This window comes from Oryx dammah, unplaced genomic scaffold, assembly GCF_014754425.2.
Source record: "Oryx dammah isolate SB20612 unplaced genomic scaffold, SCBI_Odam_1.1 HiC_scaffold_5, whole genome shotgun sequence".
In the NCBI taxonomy this organism is placed as follows: Eukaryota; Metazoa; Chordata; class Mammalia; order Artiodactyla; family Bovidae; genus Oryx; species Oryx dammah.
Window position 1 is genome coordinate 89,798,816 of NW_024070189.1, and position 25,553 is coordinate 89,824,368.

At 51.3% G+C, this 25,553-nt stretch overlaps 2 protein-coding genes across 2 annotated transcripts; both read left to right on the top strand.

The window, feature by feature from the left end:
- Positions 1-251: 251 nt before the first annotated feature.
- On the top strand, positions 252-5,714 carry EBI3 (Epstein-Barr virus induced 3). The gene is made up of 5 exons (XM_040241980.1): positions 252-512; positions 1,129-1,264; positions 2,716-2,894; positions 4,376-4,533; positions 5,300-5,714. Exons 1-5 carry the CDS (start codon positions 440-442, stop codon positions 5,450-5,452), a joined length of 699 nt encoding a protein of 232 aa, XP_040097914.1. The 5' UTR covers positions 252-439; the 3' UTR covers positions 5,453-5,714.
- Positions 5,715-7,197: 1,483 nt separating this feature from the next.
- YJU2 (YJU2 splicing factor homolog) lies at positions 7,198-23,539 on the top strand. Its single transcript, XM_040241982.1, has 8 exons — positions 7,198-8,030; positions 10,204-10,304; positions 11,696-11,840; positions 14,002-14,136; positions 14,833-15,014; positions 16,176-16,296; positions 20,088-20,229; positions 21,388-23,539. Exons 1-8 carry the CDS (start codon positions 8,007-8,009, stop codon positions 21,498-21,500), a joined length of 963 nt encoding a protein of 320 aa, XP_040097916.1. The 5' UTR covers positions 7,198-8,006; the 3' UTR covers positions 21,501-23,539.
- Positions 23,540-25,553: the final 2,014 nt, after the last annotated feature.

Sequence of the window (25,553 nt, forward strand, 5' to 3'; positions counted from 1 at the left end):
GGGGTCCCCATGTCGGTAGTTGATGAGTGATCCAACGTCGCCCGGGTCTGTCAGTCTGTCTTGCTTAGTACCCCCCATCCCGCCTCTCTGTTGTCTCTCTCGCTGTCATCACCGCCCTCCCCCGGGGCTCCCCCTCCTCGCTGAAGCCGGAAGGAAGGCTTTGCTGGGAAAGGCCATGGGGTCACCACTTCTCCCTTCTGTGGCCTCCTCTCTCTGCCCCCACTTTCGGGGCCTTCCGCACTCGAAACTGGGGGTGGCCGGAGAAGGGACTGGGGGCTCCTCCTCCAGGGCCCCAGGAACTGGGCGGTGAGTCAGACAGGGAAGGGGAAGTAGGGGGCCTCCAAAGGGGGCTGGGCTTTCCCCTGGGTGGGACCTGAGTCCCCTGCCTCCCTGAGGGTGCTCCAGGCCCCAGCCCCTGAGCGCAGAGCCTGCCGGAGCCATGGCCCTGAGACTCGTCCTGGCCTTTACCGTCAGCCTCTGGGTGGGCTGCTCACTCTGTCGTGAGAGAGAAGGTATGTGTGGACCCCAGGGGTTGGAGGGAGTCCTGGCAGAGGGACACTGTGAGGACTGGATTGGTATGCTGTGGAATATTCTGGGTAGGCTGGGAGCCCACACGCCTTCTGTATGCCCACTGGTGGGAGAGAATTACTATCCCATTACATAGATGGGGGAAACTGAGGCACAAAGAGGTAAGTCCTACCCCAAGGGGACCAGGAAGCGGCAGCCACAGCCTGGAGGGAGGGAGGTTGGGAGAGGGAGAGATTTTAATTGTATTCATTCACTTCATGTGATTCAAAACAAAACTATCACAAAGAGGGGGTTTAGTAAAGCATCTCTCTCCCACCAGAAGTCCCTACCACCCCCAGGTCCCCTCTGTGGCTCCTTCAACCTCAGTTTTCCCATCTGAAAAATGGGCTAATAGTAATAGTTCCTGCCTTGGCAGGTTGTATCAAGGGATGGGATATGATGTGAATGCCTTTCATTCATGTACTCATTCATTCTACAAACCTTTATTAGGCGCCTGCTATGTGCCCAGCACTGGCTGGCAGCAAGATGGGGGCTGGTGAGCCACAGTAAGGCTTTGACGGTTCCAGTGAATGAGAAGCTCACACTCTCCCTCTCTCTCAGGCCACCCAGTAGCTTCCTCTCAGCCCAGGGTGCGGTGCCAGGCCTCCAGGTACCCGGTCGCCGTGGACTGCTCCTGGACCCTGCCGCCCACTCCTCCGAACTCCACCAGGCCCACATCATTCATTGCCACGTACAGGTCAGAGAGCCTGGAGGGCTTCATGGGGACTAAAACTGGGTTGACCCCCTAGGATCGGGGTAGCTGAACACTTAGCGAGAACCTGAACACTCAAAATTCTAGAGCAGCACCAACCCTTAGAAATATACTCCCTAGAATAAATATTGTCAGCCATGTGTGGAGGGTAAAATTTCCTAGAAGCCCTATTTGAAAAATTTAAAAACAAAATGGTGATACTGTTTTTAATATTTTATTTAAATAATATTCAAATATTCCAAATATGTACCATTTAATATGATTGAATGTAATGTGCTTTAACATGCTTACATAGAGTTCATATATTTAAATTTATACTAATATGCACATTCAGTCACTCAGTCATATCTGAGTTTTTGCAACCCCATAGACTGTAGCCTGCCAGGCTCCTGTGTCCATGGAATTTTCCAGCCAAGAGTAATAGAGTGGGTTGCCATTTCCTTCTCCATTTATACTAGAAATTTATACTAGAAATTGATTTATCGTGAATAGGATTACCCAAAGTATTGTTTCAACATGCCATCAAAACCTTAAAAATTAATGAGATATTGTACATTCAGTCCTGTTATACTAAGTCATGGAAATTCCATTGATGCTTTATGTATATATATCACATTTCAATTCAGATGCTAAATGTTCACTGGAAAATATTGATCTCTAATTAGATTTCATAACATTTGTGTTTGGGAAAGTAGATTCATACACCTGAGTTGTTCTGAGAAACTTTCTCAAGCTTTCTGATAACTAGAAACTTCACGTAGATTAGAAAGAAAGCAGAAAGTGTTAGTCACTCAGTTGTAGCTGACTCTTTGGACCCCAGGAACTGCAGCCCTCCAAGCTCCTCTATCCATGGCATTTCCCAGGCAAGAATACTGGAGTGGGTTATCATTTCCTTCTCCAGGAGGTCCTCCCTACCCAGCAATAGAACACAGGTCTCCTGCATAGTAGACAGATTCTTTATCATCTGAGCCACCAGGGAAACAGTCACGTAGATTAGATAAAATAAAAGTCCCACTCAGTTGCATTGGCTGCACTTCACATCCACACTGCAGAAGCAGAACATTTTGGATGCTGTGGAAGGTTCTGTGGGTGGTGTTGAACTCCAATCTCTAGAGTCTGAAATCTAAGGGTGCCAGAACTCAACAGAATTGGAATCATTATTCCAGAGTCCAGAATCTGTGAATCACAGACCTGGGAATGTTGGCATTCTAAGGCTGGAATGTTGACATTCTAGAAAGCTTTACAGCCGAGACCCTAGCACCTTCCAGTGGGGTATTCCCTCCGACCCTGGTTCACCCAAGTTCTGTGATGTTGGGTTGAGGGACCCCCTAGGGTCACACAGGCAAGACCAGGACCTGCTGTCCTCACGTGGGGTCAGGGCACAGATGGGCCAGCAGGAAGTGCTAGGATCCTCACAGCACCCCTTCCATGTACAGGCTCGGCGTGGCAGCCCATGGGGAAAGCTGGCCCTGCCTCCAGCCGACACCGGAAGCCACCAGCTGTGTCATCCCTGATGTCCAGATGTTCTCCATGGTGCCCTATGTGCTCAATATCACAGCTGTCCACCCCAGTGGTGTCAGCAGCAGCTTCATGCCCTTTGTCCCAGAGCACATCAGTGAGTAGGGGTCGAGGTGGGGGTGTGGAGGGGCCCCCACCTTCCTCCTACTCCTCCCCGACAACAGGCTCACCTCCCACCTGTCAGGATGAGATCCTGTCTATCCATACGGATTCGGTGGGATCCACTTTCACAGTTGACCAAGAATCAGCCCACCTCTCCCTCTCCGGAGCCCCTACTTGGTCCAGCCTTCATCATCGCCCACCTGGACCCGTGTGGCCGATCTCAGGCCTTCCCTCACTCCCGCCCTCACATCCATCTGTGCTTCCTGAGGCAGCCACGAGAGGGCACCTGTGAGCACTACAGTCAGGTCCCATCCTTGCACTGCTCACAGCCCTCCGGGGCTCCCACCTCCCTTTGGGTGAAAGCCTAAGTCCTTCTCATGGCCCACAGTGCCTTGCATCCCCATTCCCTCCCTGTCCTTCCCTCCTCCCCCACTCCCCTTTGCTCACTCTGCTCTAGCCACATGGGCCTCCTCACTGTTCCTCCGGCATGTCAGGTACAGTCCTGCCCCAGGGCTGTCGCACATGCTGTGCCCTCTGCGTAGAGGGCTCTTCCTCCCCAGATCTGCATTTACTCCCTCACCTCCTATAGGCCTCAACTCAGATGTCATCTCCTCAGTGAATCCTCCCCTGGGCATTTTTTTTTTAAATTGCAAACCATCACACATTGTTAGTGGTTGCTAGAAAACAGTCTGGCAGACTCTCAAAGAGTTAAACATAAATTACCAAGTAATCCAGAAATTCCAGTCCTAGGTATATATCTAAAAGATATGAAAGCACAAAAACTTGTACATGAATGTTTATAGCAGCATTATCAATAGAGCAGAAGCAACGCGAATGCTCATTAACTGATGAATGGATTCTCAAAATGTGTCCATCCACACCCAGGAATATTATTCAGCCATAAAAAGCAGAGAAGCCCAGACACTCACTACCATGTGGATGGACCCTGAGAACACGATGCTCAGTAAGAGAAGCAGACACAGGACACACAGAGTGTGATTCCACTGATGGGAAACGTCCAGAACAGGCCAATCCACAGACACAGAGTGGGTTCCTGGTTGTCAGGGTCTAGGGAGTGAGGAATGGAGGGTGACTACTAATATAGTCAGAGTTTCTTTGGGGGGTGATGGAATGTTCTGGGTTAAAACAGTGGTGATGGTTACACAACACTCTGAATATATGAAAACAACAACTGTACGCTTTAAGAGTGAGTTTTCTGGTGTGTAAATTGTGTCTCAAAGAATATTGCAGCCCTCTCCCCTCCCTGCACTCCTGAACTCTCTTCTTTCCTCCTTATGACCTTCAGATTTGCCTCTTGTCTGTTGTCTTCTGCCTGAAGGGACTGGGCTCCAAGAGGACAGGGCTACTGTGTCCCAACGTCCAGAACATCGCCATGCACTCAATAATATTTATCATTTGGTTGAATGAATGAATGAATGTCCCCTCTGCTAACCCTGCCTCCTGCTTGTCCATCAGTCAAACCGGACCCTCCAGAAGGCGTGCGCCTGAGCCCCCTCCCTGGGCAGCGGCTGTGTGTGCAATGGGAGCCCCCCCGGACCTGGCCCTTCCCGGAGATCTTCTCCCTCAAGTACCGGATCCGCTACAAGCGTCATGGGGCTGCCCGCTTCCGTCAGGTGAGGACGAGGATGGTGTTCCTGGATAGAGGGAAGAGCATGTGTAAATGTGCACTGGGGTCTTGGTCACAGCTTAGGGTGCTGGTGTGTGACATAAAGGCAGCCCAGGGACTTCCCTGGTGATCCAGTCGCTAAGACTCTGAGCTCCCAGTGCAGGGGGCCCAGGGTTCAATCCCTGGTCAGGGAACTAGATCCCACATGCTGCAATTAAGAGTTTGCATGCTCTAACTAAGATCCAGCACAGCCAAAATAAATAAATATTTCTTTAAAATGGCAGCCCAGCAGTTCTACTCCTGAGCATCCACCTGAAAAAATCAAAAACAGGATCTTGAACAAATACTTGTACATGAATGTTCACAGCAGCATTACTTACAGTGGCCAAAAGGAGGAGACAATGTCAGGGCCCTCGACAGATGATGGATCCACAATGTGTGGTCCGTCCACTCATGGGAACATCACTCAGCCGTGAACAGGAGTGACTGATGGAAAAAGAGATTGGTGGGGGTGTGGACTCAGGGTGGCTTGGTTTATATATGAAAGGCGTGCTCCCGGTTGACCAAGAACTGCCTGACCCTGGAGGGGTAGTCTTTCCCTGCTCAGCAAGATGCTGAAGGTGGCCAAAGGCGTGGAGGGGGCCGCAGAGGGCATGCTGTTTAGAATGGATATTGGTGCCTGAGTCCCAGAGCAACAGCCTGAGCAGGGGGACAGAAGGCTTGATCACAGAGTATCCTCATTCCCACTGACCCAGCCTTGCTTCTGCTCTCAGGTGGGGCCAATTGAAGCCACATCCTTCACCGTCAAGGCTGTGAGGCCTCAGGCCAAGTACTGCATCCAGGTGGCCGCTCAGGACCTCACTGACTACGGGGAATGGAGTGCCTGGAGTCTCCCTGCTGCTGCCTCCATGACCCTGGGCAAGTAGCAGGGGCTCCCCGCACCCCTGAAGAGGGGCCATGCCCTTGACATCCATCTAAGGGTGGATGGGACCTATCCAGCCTGCGTTCACCACAATTGAGTTGCTGGGCTATCTTGGACAAGTGACTTTGCCTCTCTGGGCCTCAGTTTGTCAATCTGTGAAATGGGAATGTGTTCCCTCCTTCCTTTGACAGAGTGCAATGCTTTGCAAATGCTGTGAATGTGAGATTTTTTAATTGTTTAATTAGAAAGGATCAGTGTCACTAGAATTGGGACTCTTCCTTCCTTCAACAGATCCACGTGAGCCCCAGGGAGGAGAAAGAGATCAGGACACACACACATTGAGTTCCCACTCCCATGCGTGGGATCAGGGCTGGACCAGAGGAAGAGACAAGGCTGGGGGAGGCAGAGTAGGGGTGATCTGGGTTCTGCCTGGGATGGAATGATGGGACCTGTTCAGCTCAGCAGTTTGCTTCACACACCTACTCAAAAGCTGCCCAGAGAGACTTCCCTGGTGGTCCAGTGGTTAAGAATCTGCCTTGCAATGCAGCGGGGACATAGGTTCCATCCCTGGTGGGAGAACTAAGATCCCACATGCCTCAGAGCAACTAAACCCAAGTGCTGCCACTACTGAGCCCATGCACCACAATTAGAGAATTCCTGCACCACAAGGAAAGATCCCACATGACGCAGCAAATATCCCTCATGGCACACAATTAAGACCTGATGCAGCCAAATAAATACATTTTTTAAAAAAGCTGTCCAGATGTGAGCCCTACTGGAGGTGGACATAAGTTTATCTGGGATGATTTATCTGAGGAGGGGGCTGCACAGCCAGGTTCTGAAGGCTTTTTCTCAGCCCAGGAACTTCTCTGTATATTTCACTCAAGGCTCTCAATTCAAAGGTCACCTCCTCCAAGAAGCCTTCCCTGATCACCTCAGCTATGGCAAAGACTAAAGACCCCTCCCCCAAAGATATCCATGTACTTACTCCCAGAACCTTTGAATATGGTACCTTACATGGCAAAAAGGGCTTTGCAGCTGTCGTTAATTTAACAGAATTGAGGATCCTTAACGTTTGAGGATCTTTCATTGAGTTAATGAAAATGAAGTAGAGTTATACTGGATTATCCAGGTGGCTGCAAGATAATCACAAGTGTCCTTATTGATGGGAAGCAGGAAGGTCAGAGGGAGACAGAGAAGGTGGTGTGACAATGGTGGCAGAGATCAGAGTGATGCAGGACCACCAGCCATGGAATTCTGGCAGCATCTGGAAGCTGGAAAAGACAAGGAAATGGATTCTCTTCTGGATCCTGCAGAAGGAACCAGCCCTGCTGCCCATTCCCATTCCAGACTTCTCATCTCCAAAACTCTAATAAATGTTTTAAAGTAATGAGTTTAAGGACATCCCTGGTGGTAAAGTGGATAGAAATCGCCTGCCGATACACGGGACACAGTTTTGACACCCTGGTCTTGGAAGATCCCACATGCTGCAGGGCAACTAAACCCAAGCACCACAACTACTGAGCCTGCGCTCTAGAGCCTTGGAGCTGCAACTACTGAGCCTGAGTGCCACATCTACTGAAGCCCATGGACCAGAGAGCCCATGCTCTGCAACAAGAGGAGCCATCGCAATAAGGCCTCGCACCACACCTAGAGAAAGCTGGCACAGCTATGAAGACCCAGCATAAACACAAAATAATTTAAAAAAATTGAGCCTGTGGTACTTCGTTACAGCAGTTATAGGACACTCATACATCTCAAGCAGCCCCTTCTCCTAACTTTCCATATGTCTCCCTGTTTTATTGTCTTTGGATCACTGACCAGGACCCGAATGGGTTTTTTTGTGTGTTTATTGCCAGTCAGTCCCACCAGACAGTGATCTCCATGAGGACAGAAATCTTGTTCTGCGATGTGCCCCAAAGACTGAGTACATCTTTGACACAGAACAAACATTTGTAAAAGGAAAGGAGGAAGTGCGAGGAGGAAGTCCTCTTTAGAACAACGCAGAGGCAAACCATGGAGGGGGACACCTGGGAGCCAGTGCATGTAGCGGGAGGTAGATTTGAAGCCTGGTCTTTGAGTCTCTACCGGTGACTCAAGATAAACGGGGTGGGGCCTGTGTAGCCCGTGAGAACTGTCCCAGTCCCCAGGTGAGCGCTAGGGACACAGGAACGACGTGTAGGGTCTACAGGGTAAGCACTCAACACTGGGTTCTTTTATTTGTTGAATAAAACAACTATAGAGAATGTCGCTACCAGCAGCCACGTCCGCTGACGATCTCTAGGGGGCGAAGCTCCGCCTCAGAACTTCAAATCCAGAACGACCCCGGAACCTTTGTGGCACATTGATGAGGTTGCCACTGGGGAGGGCAGACAGATGGACTCGAATGCTGACAGGCGGGGATCAGAACCAATGAAAAACCCAAGGCATGTACACTGCAGCCAATGATTAGCGGCTGAAGGAGGTGACGGAAGCGGAAATACAAAGAGGCGGGGAAGTTCGAGAAGCACCAAGCATAGTCAGTACTCTTGTGCTCGTGAAAAGAGTAGGAGGCGAAGATGTCGGAGCGAAAAGTTTTAAACGTAAGTGTTCGGCGACTAGGGTTTTCGACCTGGGGCGAGACGTCTCGGAGCTCGGGTCGAGGGGGCTACGTATACCTTTGTCTTCTTCTCCAACGGCCTTCCGTTGGGCGGGGCTCTCTAGACTCCTCCCAATCACTTTCAGTGGAGGGTGGGCCTTCGCTAAGCCTCGAGGCTGGAGTGTACCCAGTCACCTGTGTGGGCGGAGTTTAGGCTATTTACTCAGTCACTTCTGATTGGATTTTTAAGGGGATTATCCTCTAAGTCTCTCGGGGGCGGAGGTTCCTTAGGACTTTGTTCTTCGCGCTTACACCTTAGTCTTCAGGAGGCGTACCTCTGTTAAGTCCCGCCCCGCTTGGGGTTCTAGCCCAGCGTGTTCCTTGGAGGGATTAGGCTTTGCTAACCTCTCTTTCTCTGCTGGAAGGGGATCCTTCCAATTGCATCAACTTCTCCCAGTTCTGTTGGGGAAGACTGGGAGTCTTGGGGTGTGGAGCTGGTTTCGGGAAGGCAGGGTTCAGCTTCTGGAGAAGAGCACTCCGGAATTCTGAGTCCCTGTCCCCACTCTCCAGGAACGTGTGTGCTCCCGGGAAGGGGGTTGAGCTCCCCAGCCTGGGAGTGTGTAAGCCCAGGATGTTAGGACGAAGTAGCGAACAGACCTCCAGACTGATGGCTCGGAGCCCAGGTTTTCGAGGTCAGGTTGATGCCCCTTACTGTGATTAAGTGCTCTAATGTTTTAAACACCTATATTTGGACTCCAACCCCAGCCAGCCTCAGTGCAATGTGTTGGACTTCGCGTCCAAGAAGGTCCTTCCATCCTGAGGATCCAACTGAGAGCCCAGTTGTTTCCATAACTTACTGATAGATACTTCTGTCCCAGGCACTGCTTGAAGTGTCATATTCATCAAATCTTCTCAGGTGGACAGGTTATGCCATCTTTAGATGAGGAAACTGAGACCCAGAGAGGTTATGTGATAGCCAGAGAGTAGAGTAGTCAAACTCAAGACACTCCCTCCCCCAGCTCTGCAACTCTAATCACTATACCACAGTTTCCTGAGTCATGTCCCTGGTTCTGAATCCTGGCTCTGCTCTTCACCTTGTGTGATCCTGAGTAGCTGAAACCACCAGAACTCAGCTTCCTCCTCTGTGAAATGGGCACATTTCTTTCTCTATTTAATAGAGTCTTTGCAAAAATTCCGTGAGTCAGGGGACATCAAACTCTCTGTGTAGTACCTGGGGCTCCCCGGCTCGCTCAGCAGTAAAGAATTCCCCAGCAGTGCAGGAGATGCAGATTTGATCCCTGAGTGGGGAAGATCCACTGAAGAAGGAAATGGCAAACCACTCCAGTATCCTTGCCTGGGAAATCCTATGGACAGAGTCGTCTGTTGGGCTACGGTCCATGAGGTCACAAAGAATCGGACAAGACTGAGCAACTAAATAAAAGTGTAGTACCTGGCACGTAGGATGTGTTCAGAACGCAAAGTGCTTTATTTTTGGATTATCATATGTAGTTCTTTTTTCCATAATCCAAGCTCTCCTTCCCTACATCTCTCATCTCAGGTTCCTATGCAGAAAGAGTTAATACTGCAGGCCTGAGGCTACTGCCCTAGATAGAAGGGCTGGCTTGCAATGCTGGACTTCGGCTGGCTTCTGGGAACTTGAATTTCAGAATGGTTCTCACCGTTCACTGAAAAGAATGGCTCCCTGTGCTTAAACTGTATAAACAGTGTGATTTGTGCTGAGCATCTGCTCCTCTCCTGGAGTCTGGAATTGTATGCAGCACTGGGCAGATGTGCCTGTACAACGAGCCGCTAGTGAAAACCCTGGGTGCTGTGTTCCCCTGAGCTCCCCTGGGAGACATTTCACATGTCTTGTCACACTATATCACTGGGGGAATTGACTCCATCAGGGGAAAACCCTGGGAGCTTGTACCTGGTCTCCCTGGGCCCTGCCTCATGCACCTTTTTGCCTTTGCTGGTTTTCCTCGTGTCCTTTTGCTATTGATGAATAGTAGCCATGAGTACAAGTGTATGAGCCTCCTAGGAGTTCTCTCATCAACACACTGAACCTGGGGGTGGTATTAGGTACCCAGACACAGCTCCCCAGAGCCCCTTCCCTCTGCCTCTGGCCTCCCTTGCACCTGAAAGCAGCTCCCCTGACACTACCTTCCTCCCCACAGAAATACTACCCCCCTGACTTTGACCCATCGAAGATTCCCAAGCTCAAGCTGCCCAAAGATCGGCAATATGTAGTGCGGCTGATGGCCCCCTTCAACATGAGGTGAGTGACCCCTCAGGGCCCCTGCACTGGTCGTGGTGGACAGACCCCATGCCCAGCATCCACAGGGAGCAGCCTGTCCCCAGAGCTCAGATCAGGTCACCAGTCCTGGCTCAGAGATGAGCCCAGTAAGCGGGTGACCTGTCTTTCCTGCCATTGAGGATCAATCTCCCTGACTGCCCAGAGCTCCCACCCGCTGCCTGAGAGCTCAGTCTTTGGTAGTAGAAGCGTGAGTGTGAGACGGAGTCCTGTACACACATTCACTTCCTCCAGCAGCCCTGTCTGTTCCTGCCCCAGGACCTTTGCACAGGCTGTTCCCTCTGCCTGGCATACACTTCCCTCTGCTCTCACATGGCCAGCTCTTTTTCACCCTCCAAGGCTTGGCTTACATTTCATCCCCTCAGAACAACCCTCCTGATCCCCCACACAACCCCATCTATGCTTCCCTTCTCTGCCAGTAGTCCCCAGACCTCGTCCTTTGTACTGTCTTATAATTACCATATCTCACCAATTCCCAGTCCCACATTTCTTCACATCTTTGTACATCTGAAATAAAGTGGTAACCAAAGCCACCTTTGTTAGTGAAGTTCAGCATGTGTTTACATATTACTGATCTGCTTGACTTCTGTTTCTCCTTCATGCATTTGTTTTTACTCAGCAGTCTTTTATTGGGTACTGCCGAGTGCCAGGGCCACTGCGAGGATCAAGACTTGATCCCACAGAGTCCCAGCCTGGTGAGGAGTACAGATGATAAACAAGTGCTCTGGCATATTCATGAAAAGCATTTGTGGGACACACAGATTGTCACAAGAGAGTGACTGGATGGTGGTGGGAAAGAGGGGAGGGGGCTTTGCTGGATGATTAGGGAACTATCAGAAGAAATATCAGTGGAACTAGAATCTAAGGGTTGGAGGATGTCACAGCCTATGGGAATTGCAGTGGTGAAGGCCCACAGGTGGGACCGAGCTGGGATGTTTGTAGGAACAGCCAGGAGGCCAGCACACGGCCTGGGAGCACAGGGGCTGAGCAGGAGGGGGTGAAGGAGGGCAGCGTGCCAGAGCTCTCCCTCGCTTCGTGTGGCATCCCCCCAAGGGAATCCTCCCTCTGGAACTCAGGATGCCCCATGAACACCAGGCTGGCTTCTCGGAGTGGGCGACAGGCAAGTCTCACCTAGCTTTGGTCATCTGGGTGCTTTCCAAGAAGACAGGCAGATACTAGTGAGAAGAATGTGCCAGCTAAGGGGAATCCTTACCTACAGTGGGACAGGCTTCTCGGTAGGGAGGGAGCTCCCCGTCCCTGGAGGTATGCAAGTGGTTATCTGCCAGAATGCTCAAGGGTCCCACCAGCAAGAACCAGGGTACCGAGGTGACTTGAGTCCCTGTCCCTCCCCACAGATGTAAGACATGTGGAGAATACATCTACAAGGGCAAGAAGTTCAATGCTCGCAAGGAAACAGTGCAGAATGAGTCCTACCTGGGCCTGCCCATCTTCCGCTTCTACATCAAGTGCACGCGCTGTCTGGCAGAGATCACCTTCAAGGTAAGCAGCCACCCAGGCTGGTCCCTCGTCCACTGGGGGGATCACCACTCCCGTCCCCTCCCTCTAGGGAGATCCCATTTCACCTTCTCCCCAGGAAACAGCAGAAGTTCAAGGAGAAGTTAACAGGAGTGTTAGGCAGAAAACCAAGAAGCAACCTAGATATATAGTAACGAGGTTTGATGGACAGGCTACCATACATTGGAATTTTTCATGGCTAATAGCAGTCATATTTTTACTTTCATTGTCATCCTAAGGGTGGTATTAAGAACTTGAGGGACTTTGTTGGTGGTCCAGTGACTAAAACTCTGAGCTTCCAATGCAGGGGGCCTGGATTCCATCCCTGGTCAGGGAACTAGATCCCATATGCTACAACTAAGAGTTCGCATGCTACAACTAAAGGGTTAAAAAAAAATAAAGAATTTGGGAAAGAAATAAAGAAAACTTAGTTTTCTCTCCCCATACTTCTGTGATGTTTGAATATTTTTTTGCCAAAAGACTTTTTTCTTCCATTAAAACATTTAATTTTATTAAAATAAGCAAAAAGTACATTGTAAATTATGTTTTAATTATTTACTTTTTAAATACAGTTTTATGAGATATGACTTATATGCCATGCAAATCGTTGTTTTAAAATGTATAATTCAGTGGTTTTTAGTATATTCCTAATGTGCTAAATTGCGTTCTCTAATTCCAGGACATTCTCATCACCCCCAAATTAATAACCTCCATCCCCTCCCCCAGCTCCTGGCAATCACAAATACACTCTGTGTCTCTGGTTTGTCTGTCTGGACATTTCCTATCAAGGAATCACACACTGTGTGGCCCTTTGTGTCTGACTTCTTTCATTGAGCCATCATGTTTTCAAAGTTCAAGAATATTGTAGCAAGTATCAGTGCCTCTCTCCTCTTTAAAGCTGAGTAATATTCCACTGTGTGGCTGGATCACATTTTGTCTACTCATTAGCTAATAGATAGGTTGTCTCCAGAAAAATGTTTTCTTTACCGACATTGTGAAGTATGTATATATTTAGATATTAATGAATACACATTAATTTTTTAAAGTTTAGAAAAGCTGTGGTAGAATGTTATAAATTGGCTTTCTAATGAAGAATTGCAGCTGATGAAATAACTAGGATCACACATGTGTGTTTGTGTGTCTGAGCGTGTGGTGAAAGCAGAACTCCAGTAGTACTGTAAGATAGACACTGGAAAATTGGTTGACTGCTCTTCTTTGCCCAGCCAGTCACCAGGAATAGAAACGCTTATAACAGTTTCCTGCATGGTTTTCAAAAAATGTGCTCTGGATACACGTGCACACAAGGATCACTCTCCTCCTTGCTCTTTCTTTTAAACAGTAAATATCTTATATTGGAGTAGTTTCGGATTTATAGAGAAGTTGCAAAGGTAGCAGAGAGTTCCCATCTGCCCCTCACCATCTTCCTCTCCTGTTAACATCTTCCATTTCCACATTGTATCTGCCACAATAAGAAACCAACCCTGAATTATCAAATTGTTACTTTTAACCAAATTCCAGACATGACACAGATTTCAATTTTTCCACTAATGTCACCTTTCTGTTCAGAGTCTCGTCCAGGATACCGTGTTGTATATTGCTTCTCTGTTTTATAAACACAAATAGGACCATGCTTTATACATAGTCGATGTGTAATTTATAATCAAAGGAATGTCAAGTGCACATGTGTGCACATACACATACAGAAAGGATTTGTTCAGGGACTTCCCTGGTGGATCAGTGGTTAAGAGTGTGCACTTCTCACTGCACAGAGCATGGGTTCGTTCCTGGGAACAAAGAGCCCGCATGTGATGCCGTGTGGACAAAACATTAAAAAAAAAAAAGATTTATGCAGAGACCCAGAAACTTATTTGCAAACATGTGGAGGGTGAAGGTCAGCAGAGGGACAGTGGGCAGGTGGAGAAGGATCTGAAAATCCATGCTAGGGAGTTCAGCAGTTCTGTGAAGGGGGACAGGAGCACTGGAAAGAAAGAACTGTGCTCACCAAAGCAATAAGACAGGAAAAAGAATCAGTGTTAAGAGGTATGAAACAGGGAAAGAAGGTGTTGCAGGCTGCTAGCCACTGTTCAGCAGAAGGTTTTAATGCTCAGAGACATAGGAGCTGATGTCTGCCTGTCTTTCCTCCCAGACAGACCCTGAAAACACAGACTACACCATGGAGCATGGAGCCACGAGGAACTTCCAGGCTGAGAAGCTCCTGGAGGAGGAGGAGAAGAGGGTGCAGAAGGAGCGCGAGGACGAGGAGCTGAACAACCCCATGAAGGTAAGTCAGGCACCGCCTGTGCGCGTGCATGCGTGTGTGTGTGAGTGAGTGAGTATGTGTGTGTGTGTGAGTGAGTGAGTGTGTGTGCGCGCCTGTGTGTGGGTGCTGATGGAGTCGATTCTCTTTCCTGCTTAACCCTCCAGGCAGGGTGTTGGGGTGGGGAGAATGGTCAGTAGAATTCTAAGATGTCCCCAAGACCCCTGCCTCCTAGTCACACATGCTGTGTAGTCCCAGGACTGCGTATACACGGCTCTTACTCCCATGATCAAGTTAAAATTAAACTATGGCCCAGATGACCCCACGAAAGGGGGATTGCCCAGAACAGGCCTGACTTATCACCCGAGTCCCTTAACCTGGGTCTAGAGTCTGAGACGGAGGGAGTCTTTTTTTTTTTTTTTTAAACTTATATTAATTTTACTTAGTGATGGAGCCAGGCTGGAAGTCCAGGCCACCTGGTTCCAGTACTGACTAGCCACGTGGTCTCGGGCGATCTCTTCCCCTTCCCCAAGCCTCAGTGTTCTGAGCCATGAAGTGGGTGCAGCCAAGGAACCAGGCACTGTGGATCCAGGGCCTGGGGTTGGGGGTTCCTTCCCTTGCCCATGGTGACGCCCCAAGGTCAGGCAGGCCATGCAGGGTGCCAGAGGGGGTTGAGTTGCAGCGCCCTCAGCTGCACGTCCGTGCCCCGGTCCCCACCAGGTGCTGGAGAACAGAACTAAGGACTCCAAACTGGAGATGGAGGTCCTGGAGAACCTGCAGGAGCTCAAAGACCTGAACCAGCGGCAGGCCCACGTGGACTTTGAGGCCATGCTGCGGCAGCACCGCCTGTCAGAGGAGGAGCGGCAGAGGCAGGAGCAGGAGGAGGATGAGCGGGAGACGGCGTGAGTGGAGCACTGGGGCCAGAGGGGGCCGGGGGTGCCCACCCACCTCCCAGCCTTTGCAGTGCCCTTCCCTCTGCGTGGAATCCCGCTTCCCGATCTTTGCATGGCTCCCATCTTGGGGAGGCCTTCCCCATATCCCACTCCCCACTTGTTTTCTCTCTTGTGGCATCTATGTCAGGGTCCCCAGGACCACCCCCAGGTTCACTGCTTAATTAGAAAAATTACAGGGAAAAATCAACAGCAGGAAGAGACATGGGGCAGGGTTGGGGGACTGGGCGCAAAATTTCAGAGTCTTCTGCCTGTCATGAGATGGGCTTAATTCCCCCAAAAAAAGACGTGATGGCGTGAATGAGGTGTGGTCCCTGGGGAGGCCTAGCCTGGGGTTCTCATTGGGGGCCAGTCACGCAGGTGCCTGCCCAGCTTGGCCGAGCCCCCAGACTCCAGGAGGAGAGTGTACCCCTTGTTTGCCCAGATAGTGTTGGGGCAGGGAGCCTCCCATCAGTAGCAGGAGCCCCACAGTCCAGGTCCAGTTCTCCCGAGGGCTGGCCTGGTAAGCCAGCCTTTTTGAGGCTTTGGTCGCAGGCCTGCTGTGTCTGTCCATGCTTCTGCAGGGCACCTCCCACTTTCTGGAACCTTCTTGCTGATTCACCCCTTTCCTGATATGTCTTCTGTCCTTCCTCACCTAAAATCTGAACAGGGACTCGGTTTGGCTTCTGCATGCAGGGCCTGGAAGGGGGTTGGGCACAGGGTAGGTGGACAGCCAGTGCTGTTGCGTTGGCAGGTCAGTGAGACCGGGATTAGCAGTGAGAGGAGTCTGCGTTCACTGAGCCCGTTTTGGATATGGGCACTGTTCTGAGTTTGAGTTTGGACCCACCATTATGGTGGTCGAGGGAACTGGGGTGTGAGGAGCCGTACACACAGCCCTGCCTAAGGTCCCCCAGCTGGGGTTCAAATCAAGGCAGGCTGGTTCCAGCCTCCCAGTGCTTAACCACCCCACTGGGTTCAGTGGACAAAGAACTTTTTTTAAAAGATATTTCTGTACCCTCATCCCCTATTCAGTGAAGCTAGGAAAGGAAAGCCAGGTGCCTCATTGTGTGGGGGGGTCCTGGTCACTGTTCCCCCAAAAAAGCATGTCCCCAAGTTCCATGTTCCTTCCTGCAGGGCGCTAGTGGAGGAATCAAGGAAAAGAAGACTCCTTGAAGACTCTGACTCAGAGGAGGACACCACCCCCACCCAGCCCCAGCCAGCCCTCCGGCCCAACCCCACTGCCATCCTGGACGAGGTGAGTGGGGCCACCCACATTCCCACGTGCTCTCAGGTGGAGCAGGGACAGGGTAAGCCAGGCTTGGCTTAACTTTGTCTCGAAAGGCCACAGACAGCCCAGGCCATAGTGCTCAACACCACGGTCGTAGCACTAAACAGCCGTGGATCGTGTACGAATAAGTAGGCATCGCCATGTGCCAGTAAAACTTTATTTACAAAGACGGGTTGCAGCCCTCCAGGACTGTGAGGTTTTCTTTTTATTTCTATCATTTTTTAATTGGAGTATAATTACTTTACAGTGTTGTGTTAACTTCTGCACAACAGCGTGAATCAGCTATATGTATATATGTATCCCCTCACTCCCATCCCACCCCTCTAGGTCATCACACAGCACCAAGATGAGCTCCCTGTGTTACACAGCAGCTTCCCACTAGCTATCCATTTTACACATGGTAGTGTATATACGTCAGTGCCTCTCTCCCAACTCGACCCACTCTCTCCTTTGCCCTACTTGTGCCCACGAGTCCGTTCTCTATGTCTGCCACTCTGTTCCTGCCCTGCAAATCCAGGGCTGTAGTTTTCCACCCCTTCTCCAGCTGCAGAAACAAGGAGACTTGCTGGATTTAGAGACCTCAGGCAGGTGTTGATTTCTCAGGCACTTAACAGTCCTGGGCTGGACTCCGGGGCAGCCCTGTTCCATGCAGTCATTTCAGGGATCCAGGGCCCCTCGCTTCTCCTAGTTCTGCCCTGTCCTGGAGCATGGCTGCCAGCTCTGTGGTCGCAGCTGGCTCAGAGCACCCTGGGGTTCCGGCTGTGGGAAGGCGGAAGGGGTCTGTAGGAGTACCCACCAGTGCCTGGAGGCCCAGGTTCAGATGCCACCCACACCTACTCCCCTGGAACGTGGAGTCCCAGTGGCTGGACATAGTCGTGTGGCCGCCTTGAACTGCAAGGGAGGCTGGGAGCTGCCCATCCTATTATTAGCAAAAAGAAAGGAAAAAGAGGGTTGTGGGGGTGGGGGATAGGAGGTTGGCATTTTTCACCACAGCTGTCTTATCCAAGGTGATTGAGGCCACTCTGGTTAATCGAAGGAGGGGCTTAAAATGGGAAATGGTAAATAATGCAGAGACCCCAGAAACTTTATTATAACGCAAAACATGTTCCTAGTCTGTATTAGTTAAATACCAGTCCAGCCACTGGACAGGACCCAAAGTAACAGCAGTCTCAACTGCATAGAAGTTACTTTTCTATCAAATAACAGTTGTACATGGTCATGCTGAACAGGGAATATGGACCCTGGTGTCCAGGGCATCCTCCACCTCATTGTCCTGCCATCCCCAGGATGATGCCCTCAGTGCAGGGCAGCTGGCCAGTGGGAAGGGCTGGGGACAGGGGAGGACATTAAGGGTAACAATACCTTTGGTTGAGCAGATCCTTCTGCTCACACCCCATTGGTCAGAACTGAACCACCTGCCCACATCCTGATGCAAAGGGGTCTGGGAAATGTAATCTTTCACAGGGTCAGCCATGTTCAAGCCATGAATTCTGAAGAGGATGGGTTTGGGGGTCATGCACTCTCACTTGTCAACCTTTTGATGTAGAACCAAGATATTTTATTTGGGGCTGCATCCCCTCATCAGAGTTCTCTCTCTGTCTTTCTTGCATAATCCACCCTCAGAATTCACCTAAAATTTCCTCTTTGTTTATTTCTTTCAAGTGGAATAAGAGATTGAAAGTTCTTTGAAAGCAATATGGTCTTGTATGATTTTTTTCCCCCAGTCTTTTCTTTTAAGTCTATTTTATTATTTTATTTTGGCAGCACTACACAGCATGTGGGATCTTAGTTCCCCTACCAGGGATTGAACCTGTGCCCCCTGCAGTGGAAACATGAAGTCCTAACCACTGGTCCACCAGGGCGTTCCCTCCCCCTAGTCTTTTGTTGTTGCTGCTGTTTATTTGTTTATTTTTGGCCGCCCTGGGTCTTCAGTGCCACAAGCGGGCTTTGTCTAGTTGTGGCCAGTGGGGTGTACTCTCTAGTTTCAGTGCGAGGTCTTCTCATTACTGTGGCTTCTCTTCTTTTGGAGCACAGGCTTGAGGACGCATGAGCTAAGTCGTTGTGGTGCACAGACTCAGTTGTCCCTTGAGATGTGAGATGTTCCCAGACCTGGGATCGATCTGTGTTCTCTGCATTGGCAGGCAGATTCTTGACCCCTGGACCATCAGGGAAGTCCTCCCCCGATGACCCAGTGGTTAAGTTAGGTTACTATAGTCTTGGATAACTATTAAGTCTTTTCTGGTTATCTTGCTTGTAGCTAATTTGATAGTGGACTTTCTTGTTTTGTTATGCATTACACAGATTTCACCGTAACTTTACAGAAGAATCTGTCTTTTCACCCCTCTGTCCCCTGGGTTTAGTTTAATGGTAACCCATGATGGTGTTTGACAAAAAGTGAAGGACAGAAATTAATTCCACCAGTCAGTTCAGTGGTGCCAGATGAGCAAGCTTCGGCTGGGACCACCAGTCTCTCTGTTACCCCAGTGGACAGCATCTGTCCTGGTCACCACACAGGGGGAATGCAGTGTGACCACTGTGTCATCCTCCTCCCCCTGCCCCCACCCCAGCTATGCCAGCCCCCTCAGATGGGTCAGGCTCAGTCCACGTCACGTTCTCGCTTGCTGATTTCTCCGTGTCTGACTTCAGCACCAGGTTCCTCCCCTGACCACCTGATTGACAGCAGCTGTCCCCTTACCCCACCCCCACGCTGTCACATCACCCTGACTTCTTTCTTTCCCATCACTGATTAAGACGATGGTGTCCTGGGACTTCCTTGGAGGTCCAGTGGTTAAGACTCCATGCTCCCAGTGCAGGGGGCATGTTTCCGATCCCTGGTCAGGAAGCTAGATCCCACATGCCGCACAGCCAAAAAAACAAAGATGACGGTGGTTGTCCTGACCATCTACTTGCTTGTCCACCCTCTCTCCTCCCCAGATGGTGAGCTCTGTGAAGGCAGCCCCCTGCCGTCGTGCCCCCCCCAGCACCCCAAACCCCAACAGGGCCTCTTGCTTCTAGTGGTTTCCAGTTCCTCTATTTAAACATCAAACATAAAAGGGGTCCCTTCTGATAAGACTGAAGAGCTGGAGTGGACTGAGCCCCTTCTGCCTCCCTCTAACTAGTTTCCTCCCCATCACTAGGCACCAGGGAGGTGCCTGCATCCCCCTTCATTCCCTCAAGCATGTTGATTGAATACCTGCTACAGACAAGATCGAGTATGTTCAGGGTGGTATGGCTGTAGACTGAGCTCCTGCTACAGACTCAGCAGTGAACAGGCAGGACCCTGCAGTGGCTGGGGAGACTGCTAGTAAAGCAGTGGAGGCACTGTGGACACAGACGTGCAGCTTTCACTCAAGCTGGAACTGAGAGGAGGGGCGTCTCGGGGTTGCCAATACTTGAGATGGGGACTGAAGGATGAGTTGGAGTTCACCAGGTGATCTCGAAACAAAGGGGGTGTTCCAGGTGGAGGGAACATTGTGGGTACAGATGTGGAGGTGAGCAACCTCGGTGTATGTGATTTAGGAAGTGTAAGGGTAGGGTGTAAGGGATAGAAAATTGGCAGAGGCCTTGAGTACCAAGCTTAGGGCAATGGGGAGCCACAGAGGAGTTTAGAGCAGTGGGGAGAGGGCTAGTCAGCACCACAGGGGGAGTGGGACTGGTAAAGATCCTGGCTCAGCTGGGGACTGAGAACAGGGAGGCCAGAGGAGGGACAGATCAGAGGCAAATCACCCAGTCACATCCCACATCCCCCACCCCCGCAGACCCCGAAAGCCAAGAGGAAGGCAGAGAGCTGGGAGCGCAGCGTGGGTGCCCTCGGCAGCAGGCCCCAGCTGTCGGGCCTGGTTGTGAAGAAAACAGGCCTGGATAGCAGCATCCGGCGAGGAAGAGCCCCGCCCCTCCCAGGTAGGTCAGTCCCTTAGCTGCGTGCAGTGCCTCAAGCAGCCACCGGGTGGTGCTGTTGTGTTGAGAGGGGCGGCAGGGTGAGGTGTGTCCCCAACTAGGGTTGAGGCTAGTAGGGCTGTTTTAATTTTTTGTTTTAATTAAGAGGAGCAAGCTGTTGTTTAGTTGCTAAGTCATGTCTGACTCTTTCACGACCCCATGGACGTAGCCCTACAGGCTCCTCTGTCCATGGATTTCTGAGGTAAGAATACTGAAGTGGGTTGCCATTTCCTTCTCCAGGGGATCTTCCTTACCCAGGTATCGAACCCACAGCTCCTGCTTGGCAGGCAGATTTTTTACCACTGAGGCACCAGGGAAGCCCAAAAGGAGCAAGTGCTTGCTTTTAAAACCCCGTTCAGAGGCCTGTAGGATAAATTGTCTGATCTCATGGCTGCCCATACCCCATACATGGACAGTGGCCCCAGCCTCCCAGGTTGGGTCTTGGGCATCCACCTCTTGACTGTTGTGTCACCGATGCTGTGTGTGGCCCCCGGGCCCTAGGGAGGAGGTGGGCCCTGTGAGGTGGAAAGAGCAGGACCCCCCATGCCTCCGTGTGCTTGTCCCGTGTCTTGGTCCAGGGCCCTCACCCCTGCCCTGGGCCTGAGCTTCCTGTCCTGGAAGATGCTGGTGATAGCAGGATCAGCCTCATGGGTCCTCAGAAGGTTTGGGGCCGGTTCCCTGAGATGGTCCAAGTCCTGGCACCCAGCGAGCCTTACAGATGCGTGACCATGTTTATCAAAACAGTTACTACTCCATTTGTCAGATGAGGAGACTGAGGCCCAGAGAGGTGGAGCCACTTGCCCAGAACCATACAGCTGGGGAGAGTGGTGGAACCAAGGTCCACCCCTCTTCATCACCATGGTACTCAGCTTCACTTGGGACCTGGAGCATTTTTATTTTATGCATCCCCAGCAGGGCACCTGTGTCCACCTGGGTCCAATTTCAGAAGTAGAGCTGCTGGGTCAAGGGGTATGCGGATTTAAACTGTGATGGGTCCGCCAGATACTTTCCAGAAAGGCTGCACACAAGCAGTTATGGCCGGTCCTGTTCTCCTGGCCTTCCCTAGGCTTGGCCTGCCTGCAACTGTCCCAAGGTGACTGCTAGCTCTTGCCTCTCTTCCAGGTGCAATGAAGAATGGTCAGGCAGCTGGCCCAGCACCCCAGATGCCCAGCACGTCCTCCCTGAGCCAGCTGGGTGTGTATTCTGACAGTGAGGACAGCAGTGGCAGCAACTGAGGCCCCCTGCCCTTCCCTGGTCAAGGTCACAGCCAGCTGCAGCCGTGGTCCGGGCCAGAGGCCTTGGAACTAAGCAGAATCATAGCTGGACAACCGGGAACGCCTGCCGAGGCTGGCAGGGCGAGCAAGGACTTCAGCTGAGGGACTCAGTTTTCTTCCTGTCCTCCCACCCTCTGGACCTCAGGTCCCCAGGTCACACTGCAACATCCTGGAGCAGCTTCAAGGTCATCTCTGTGACAGTCCCTGAGAGGCCAGCCATGCTTTGGGCACGGGCCAGGCCCACCCATCACCCCGGCTGGGCTCCATCCCTTTCCACCACAGAATCATCTGGAACCAATGGAAAGAACCTGCTGATGGCCTGGGTGCCTTCTCTCTGTCAGTGTCTGAGAAGGGGATGTCAGAAGCATGCAGCCTAGCCAGTCCTGGACCCCTGCCTCTCAGAAACCACCAGCTAATAAATGCTCATTATTTCGTAGGCTCAGTTTGGGGCTAATTTGTAGAAAGGTGATAAAGTCAGGAGACCAGCGAGTCTGACTGCAAACCTCCTGTTCTTTCAAGGTTGCCGGATTCCACTCCACGTAACCCCCTCTGACTGCAGTGTTTTCTAGTTGAAGGTCCTGTGCCCCCCCAGACACTCCCGCAGGCTGTGCGTACAGTGTGTGCTCTGCCACTTCAGCCGTGTCCCACTCTTTGTGACCATGGACTGTAGCCCGCCAGGCTCCTCTGTCCATGGGATTCTCCAGGCAAGAATACTGGAATAGGTTGCCATGCCCTCCTCCAGGGGGTCTTCCTGACCCAGGGATCGAACCTGAGTCTCCTGTGGCTCCTGAGTTGCAGGCGGACTAGAACCACCTGGGAAGCCCACTCACAATGTAATGAACCTCCATCTCCTCTCTCCCGCCCTTCCTGGGGTCAGTGACATCAGCCCTTCTCTCACACACACACATACATCCTGGCTTTCATTCAGCATTTGAATAAAGAGGCTTTGTGGTTTGCAATGCCAGAGTTTGTGAGGTGAGACCCCCCTGCTGCCACACTGGAGATCTTTCCTACAATTCCCCTGCTTAGGGATTGTACAGAGAGGTGAACCAGGGTCCTGCTAGGGCTTCCAACAGGGGCTCAGGGGCTTCACATCAAGGCTCTGAGGCTGCAGAGACGGCCAGGGAGGCCTGGTTCCCAAGCCTTGACAGTGGGGCATGGGCCAGGCCCACCACACTGGCAGCTAGTAAGAACTGGTGCCTCGTGCACCTCTGATCCCAGTTCTGCACTCAACAGCGTTGTGTTTATGGCTTAACGTTGGATGCCTCAGGAGTGTTTGCACAATGGAAATTGGCAGAGCTGTAGGAGCCGGTTGCGAAGCCTGGCCGGACACCACTGCCCGTTTCCCCCAGCTCCGCATCCTGCTGTCAGTTCCTGAGATGTAGGCCTTCAGAGGCTCTGGGTAAAGACAGATCATCCAGGGACTTCTGCAGTGGTCCAGTGTTAGCACTCGGCACTTTCACTGCTGAGGGCCTGGGTTCAATCCCTGATTGGGGAACTAAGATCCCATAAACTGTGCAGTGTGACCAAAATTTAAAAATAAATTAGAAAAAAAATGAATAAGTCATCTAGCTTAAGTAGTTGTGAAAGGGTACTGGGTTGGGAGCTCTCTTGCTCATTTTTTTAAATTATTTTATTTATTTGGGTGATCAGGTCTTAGTTGCGGTGCGTGAGCTTAGTTGCCCTGCTAGGTATGTGGGATCTTAGCTCCCCAACCAGGGATCAAACCCGCATACCCTACATGGGAAGGCAGATTCTTAACCACTGGACTACCAGGGAAATTCCTCATTTTGATTGATTCTTTCAGACTGTTTCTGGAATTCCCATTGCTCTCAATTCACTGCAGTTTTTGCCATGTATGTGCACCATCCGTTATTTACTTAGTATTATTTAGTGTTAACCTAATTTCATCCTAAAACACAGGTCGCCAAACTACAATCCACAGGCTAAATCTGGCCTGTGGCCTGTCTTTGTAAATAAAGTTTTATAGGCACACCAACCCACCTCTTTGTGTGTATGCCGCCCATGACTGCCTTTGCTCCCTGGTGGCAGAGGTGAGTGGTTAAGACTGACTCTGTGACCTACAAAGCCAAAACAGGTACTCTCAGATACCATAACAGGATAAACAAGTGATACGAGAGGTGGTGCTAACAGTGATACAATTAAAGCAGGATGGGAAAGTTCTGACGGGGCTACCTTAGGAGTTATGTGTACTACCCGAGGCTCCTGTATTGGTTACCTAATGCCGTGCAACAAGTGATCCCCAAATTTAGCAGCTTAAACAGGAATCTGGGTGTGGTTTCCCTGGGTTCTTGGCTTCAGAGTCCATCACAGATGCAGCTGAGATGTTGGCCAGGGTTGGGGTTTCATCTTAAGGCCTGACTGGGGAAGGATCCACTTCCAAGCTCACCCATGTGGTTGTTGGCAGAATTCACTTTTCAGCAGAGGCCACCCTCAGTTCCCTGCCTGCATAGACCTCTCCAAAGGCTGGCCTCCTAAGGAGGAGAGTCTGCTAGAAGTGACAGCCCATCACCATTGCCACGTTCTGCTGGTTGGAAGCAGCCACACAGCGCCACTCCCCCATGTTCCAGGGGAGCTGCTCACACGCTGGTTGCGACCACCAGGAGGCTGGGGTAATGGGGGCCACCCATGGTGGGCGAGGCCAAAACACCCCTCAGGCTTTGCAAGGGTCTGTGTGTCCCTGGCACCTGAGATCATTCTTGCATTTTGTAGGTGTTCATTGAATGTGTGTGGCCTGAGTGGGTGTCTCCTCATTCACTGAGGAGGAAATTGAGGCCCAGGGAACCACATGTTTCTGCCCGCTCTCTGCCACCCTCTCCTTTCCACCATGCTGGAATTGATTGTTTCATTCTTATTTTTCCTGCAGGGCTTTACACTTTGTTCTCCCACCCATGTCCTGAAAACAGTTTGGCTCTCAGCCCCCGATTGCCTTGCTGGGTTTTCCAGGGTAGAGTGGGCAGAGGGACTGCATAGCAACACATTGGGGTCTGTCCTGTGTGCTGACCTTCCAGGGCCTCACCCTGCACCCACTGCCTGCCTTGGGCCTGCCTCCCCCAGACCATCTCCCCTCTTTTAGTCTCTGGAGCCTGCCCTTCCCCGCCTCACTGCTGACAGTCCCATTCCCCACAAGCTCCATGTCTGTCATCTGGTCCTTGGGAGCTGTCAGGCCTCATCCGGAATCTCCTCCATCAGCTCCCCTGGGGGCTGCCTGGCTGCCGGAGCACATCAGAGGGACCAGGGTTTGGGGGTGGCCTCTGCTCTGCTGGAGCCCCCGCCTGCCTGAGCCTGGGCTCCACAAAGAGACAAGGGCTGCTCCTGCTTCCTCTTGCTTCTCGAGCTCCCTACACGCCCATGCCCTCAGGCACGTGAGCTCCCCATTTCACAGAGTGGGTGAGGGGCAGGACCTGGCTTTGAAACCGCAAGGCTCGGAGGCTACACTTTGATCACCAGGACCTATAGACTGGGAGCTTCCAGGGGCTGGTCCCCCATCAGGTTGGAGGTGGGCCCTGCAGGGCTATGTCTCCATTAGACTGAGAGTCCTTGAAAGCCAGTACATATTTCCCCCATCAGACTGGGTGCTTCAAAGGGCAGGATCACCCCTCCTCCATCAGACTGAAAGCTCCTTAAGTCACAGCCATGCCTCTCCCTTCAGACTGGGAGCTTAACACATGCATATATATCCTCCATCAGACTGGGGGCTTCCCAGGGCAGGACCGTGTCTCTCCCATCAAACTGTGAGCTAAGAAAGGCAGGGCTGTGTCCAGGAGATTCTGAGGGCAGAGGTCATCTCTCCTATCAGACTAGGAGCCCCTAAGTTGAGGCAACATCCCCTCCATCAGATCTGGAGGTTTCAAGCCCCATCATGGGTCACCCCCCACTCGGTTCCCACCTGCCCTAGTGCCTTGGCTCCCATCCCCACTGCAGATACGGGGACCCCCAGCCAGGGTCTTCCTCTTGCTTCTTCCTGATGTCCCAGCCACCGTAAGCATATAT

Bases quoted from the DNA above. Each gene is read 5' to 3' on its own strand.
- EBI3 (XM_040241980.1), top strand. From the start codon at position 440: ATGGCCCTGAGACTCGTCCTGGCCTTTACCGTCAGCCTCTGGGTGGGC. The intron at 513-1,128 runs GTATGTGTGGAC...CCTCTCTCTCAG, and splicing joins ACTCTGTCGTGAGAGAGAAG to GCCACCCAGTAGCTTCCTCT. The intron at 4,534-5,299 runs GTGAGGACGAGG...TTCTGCTCTCAG, and splicing joins GGGCTGCCCGCTTCCGTCAG to GTGGGGCCAATTGAAGCCAC.
- YJU2 (XM_040241982.1), top strand. From the start codon at position 8,007: ATGTCGGAGCGAAAAGTTTTAAAC. The intron at 10,305-11,695 runs GTGAGTGACCCC...CCCTCCCCACAG, and splicing joins ATGGCCCCCTTCAACATGAG to ATGTAAGACATGTGGAGAAT. The intron at 11,841-14,001 runs GTAAGCAGCCAC...CTTTCCTCCCAG, and splicing joins TGGCAGAGATCACCTTCAAG to ACAGACCCTGAAAACACAGA.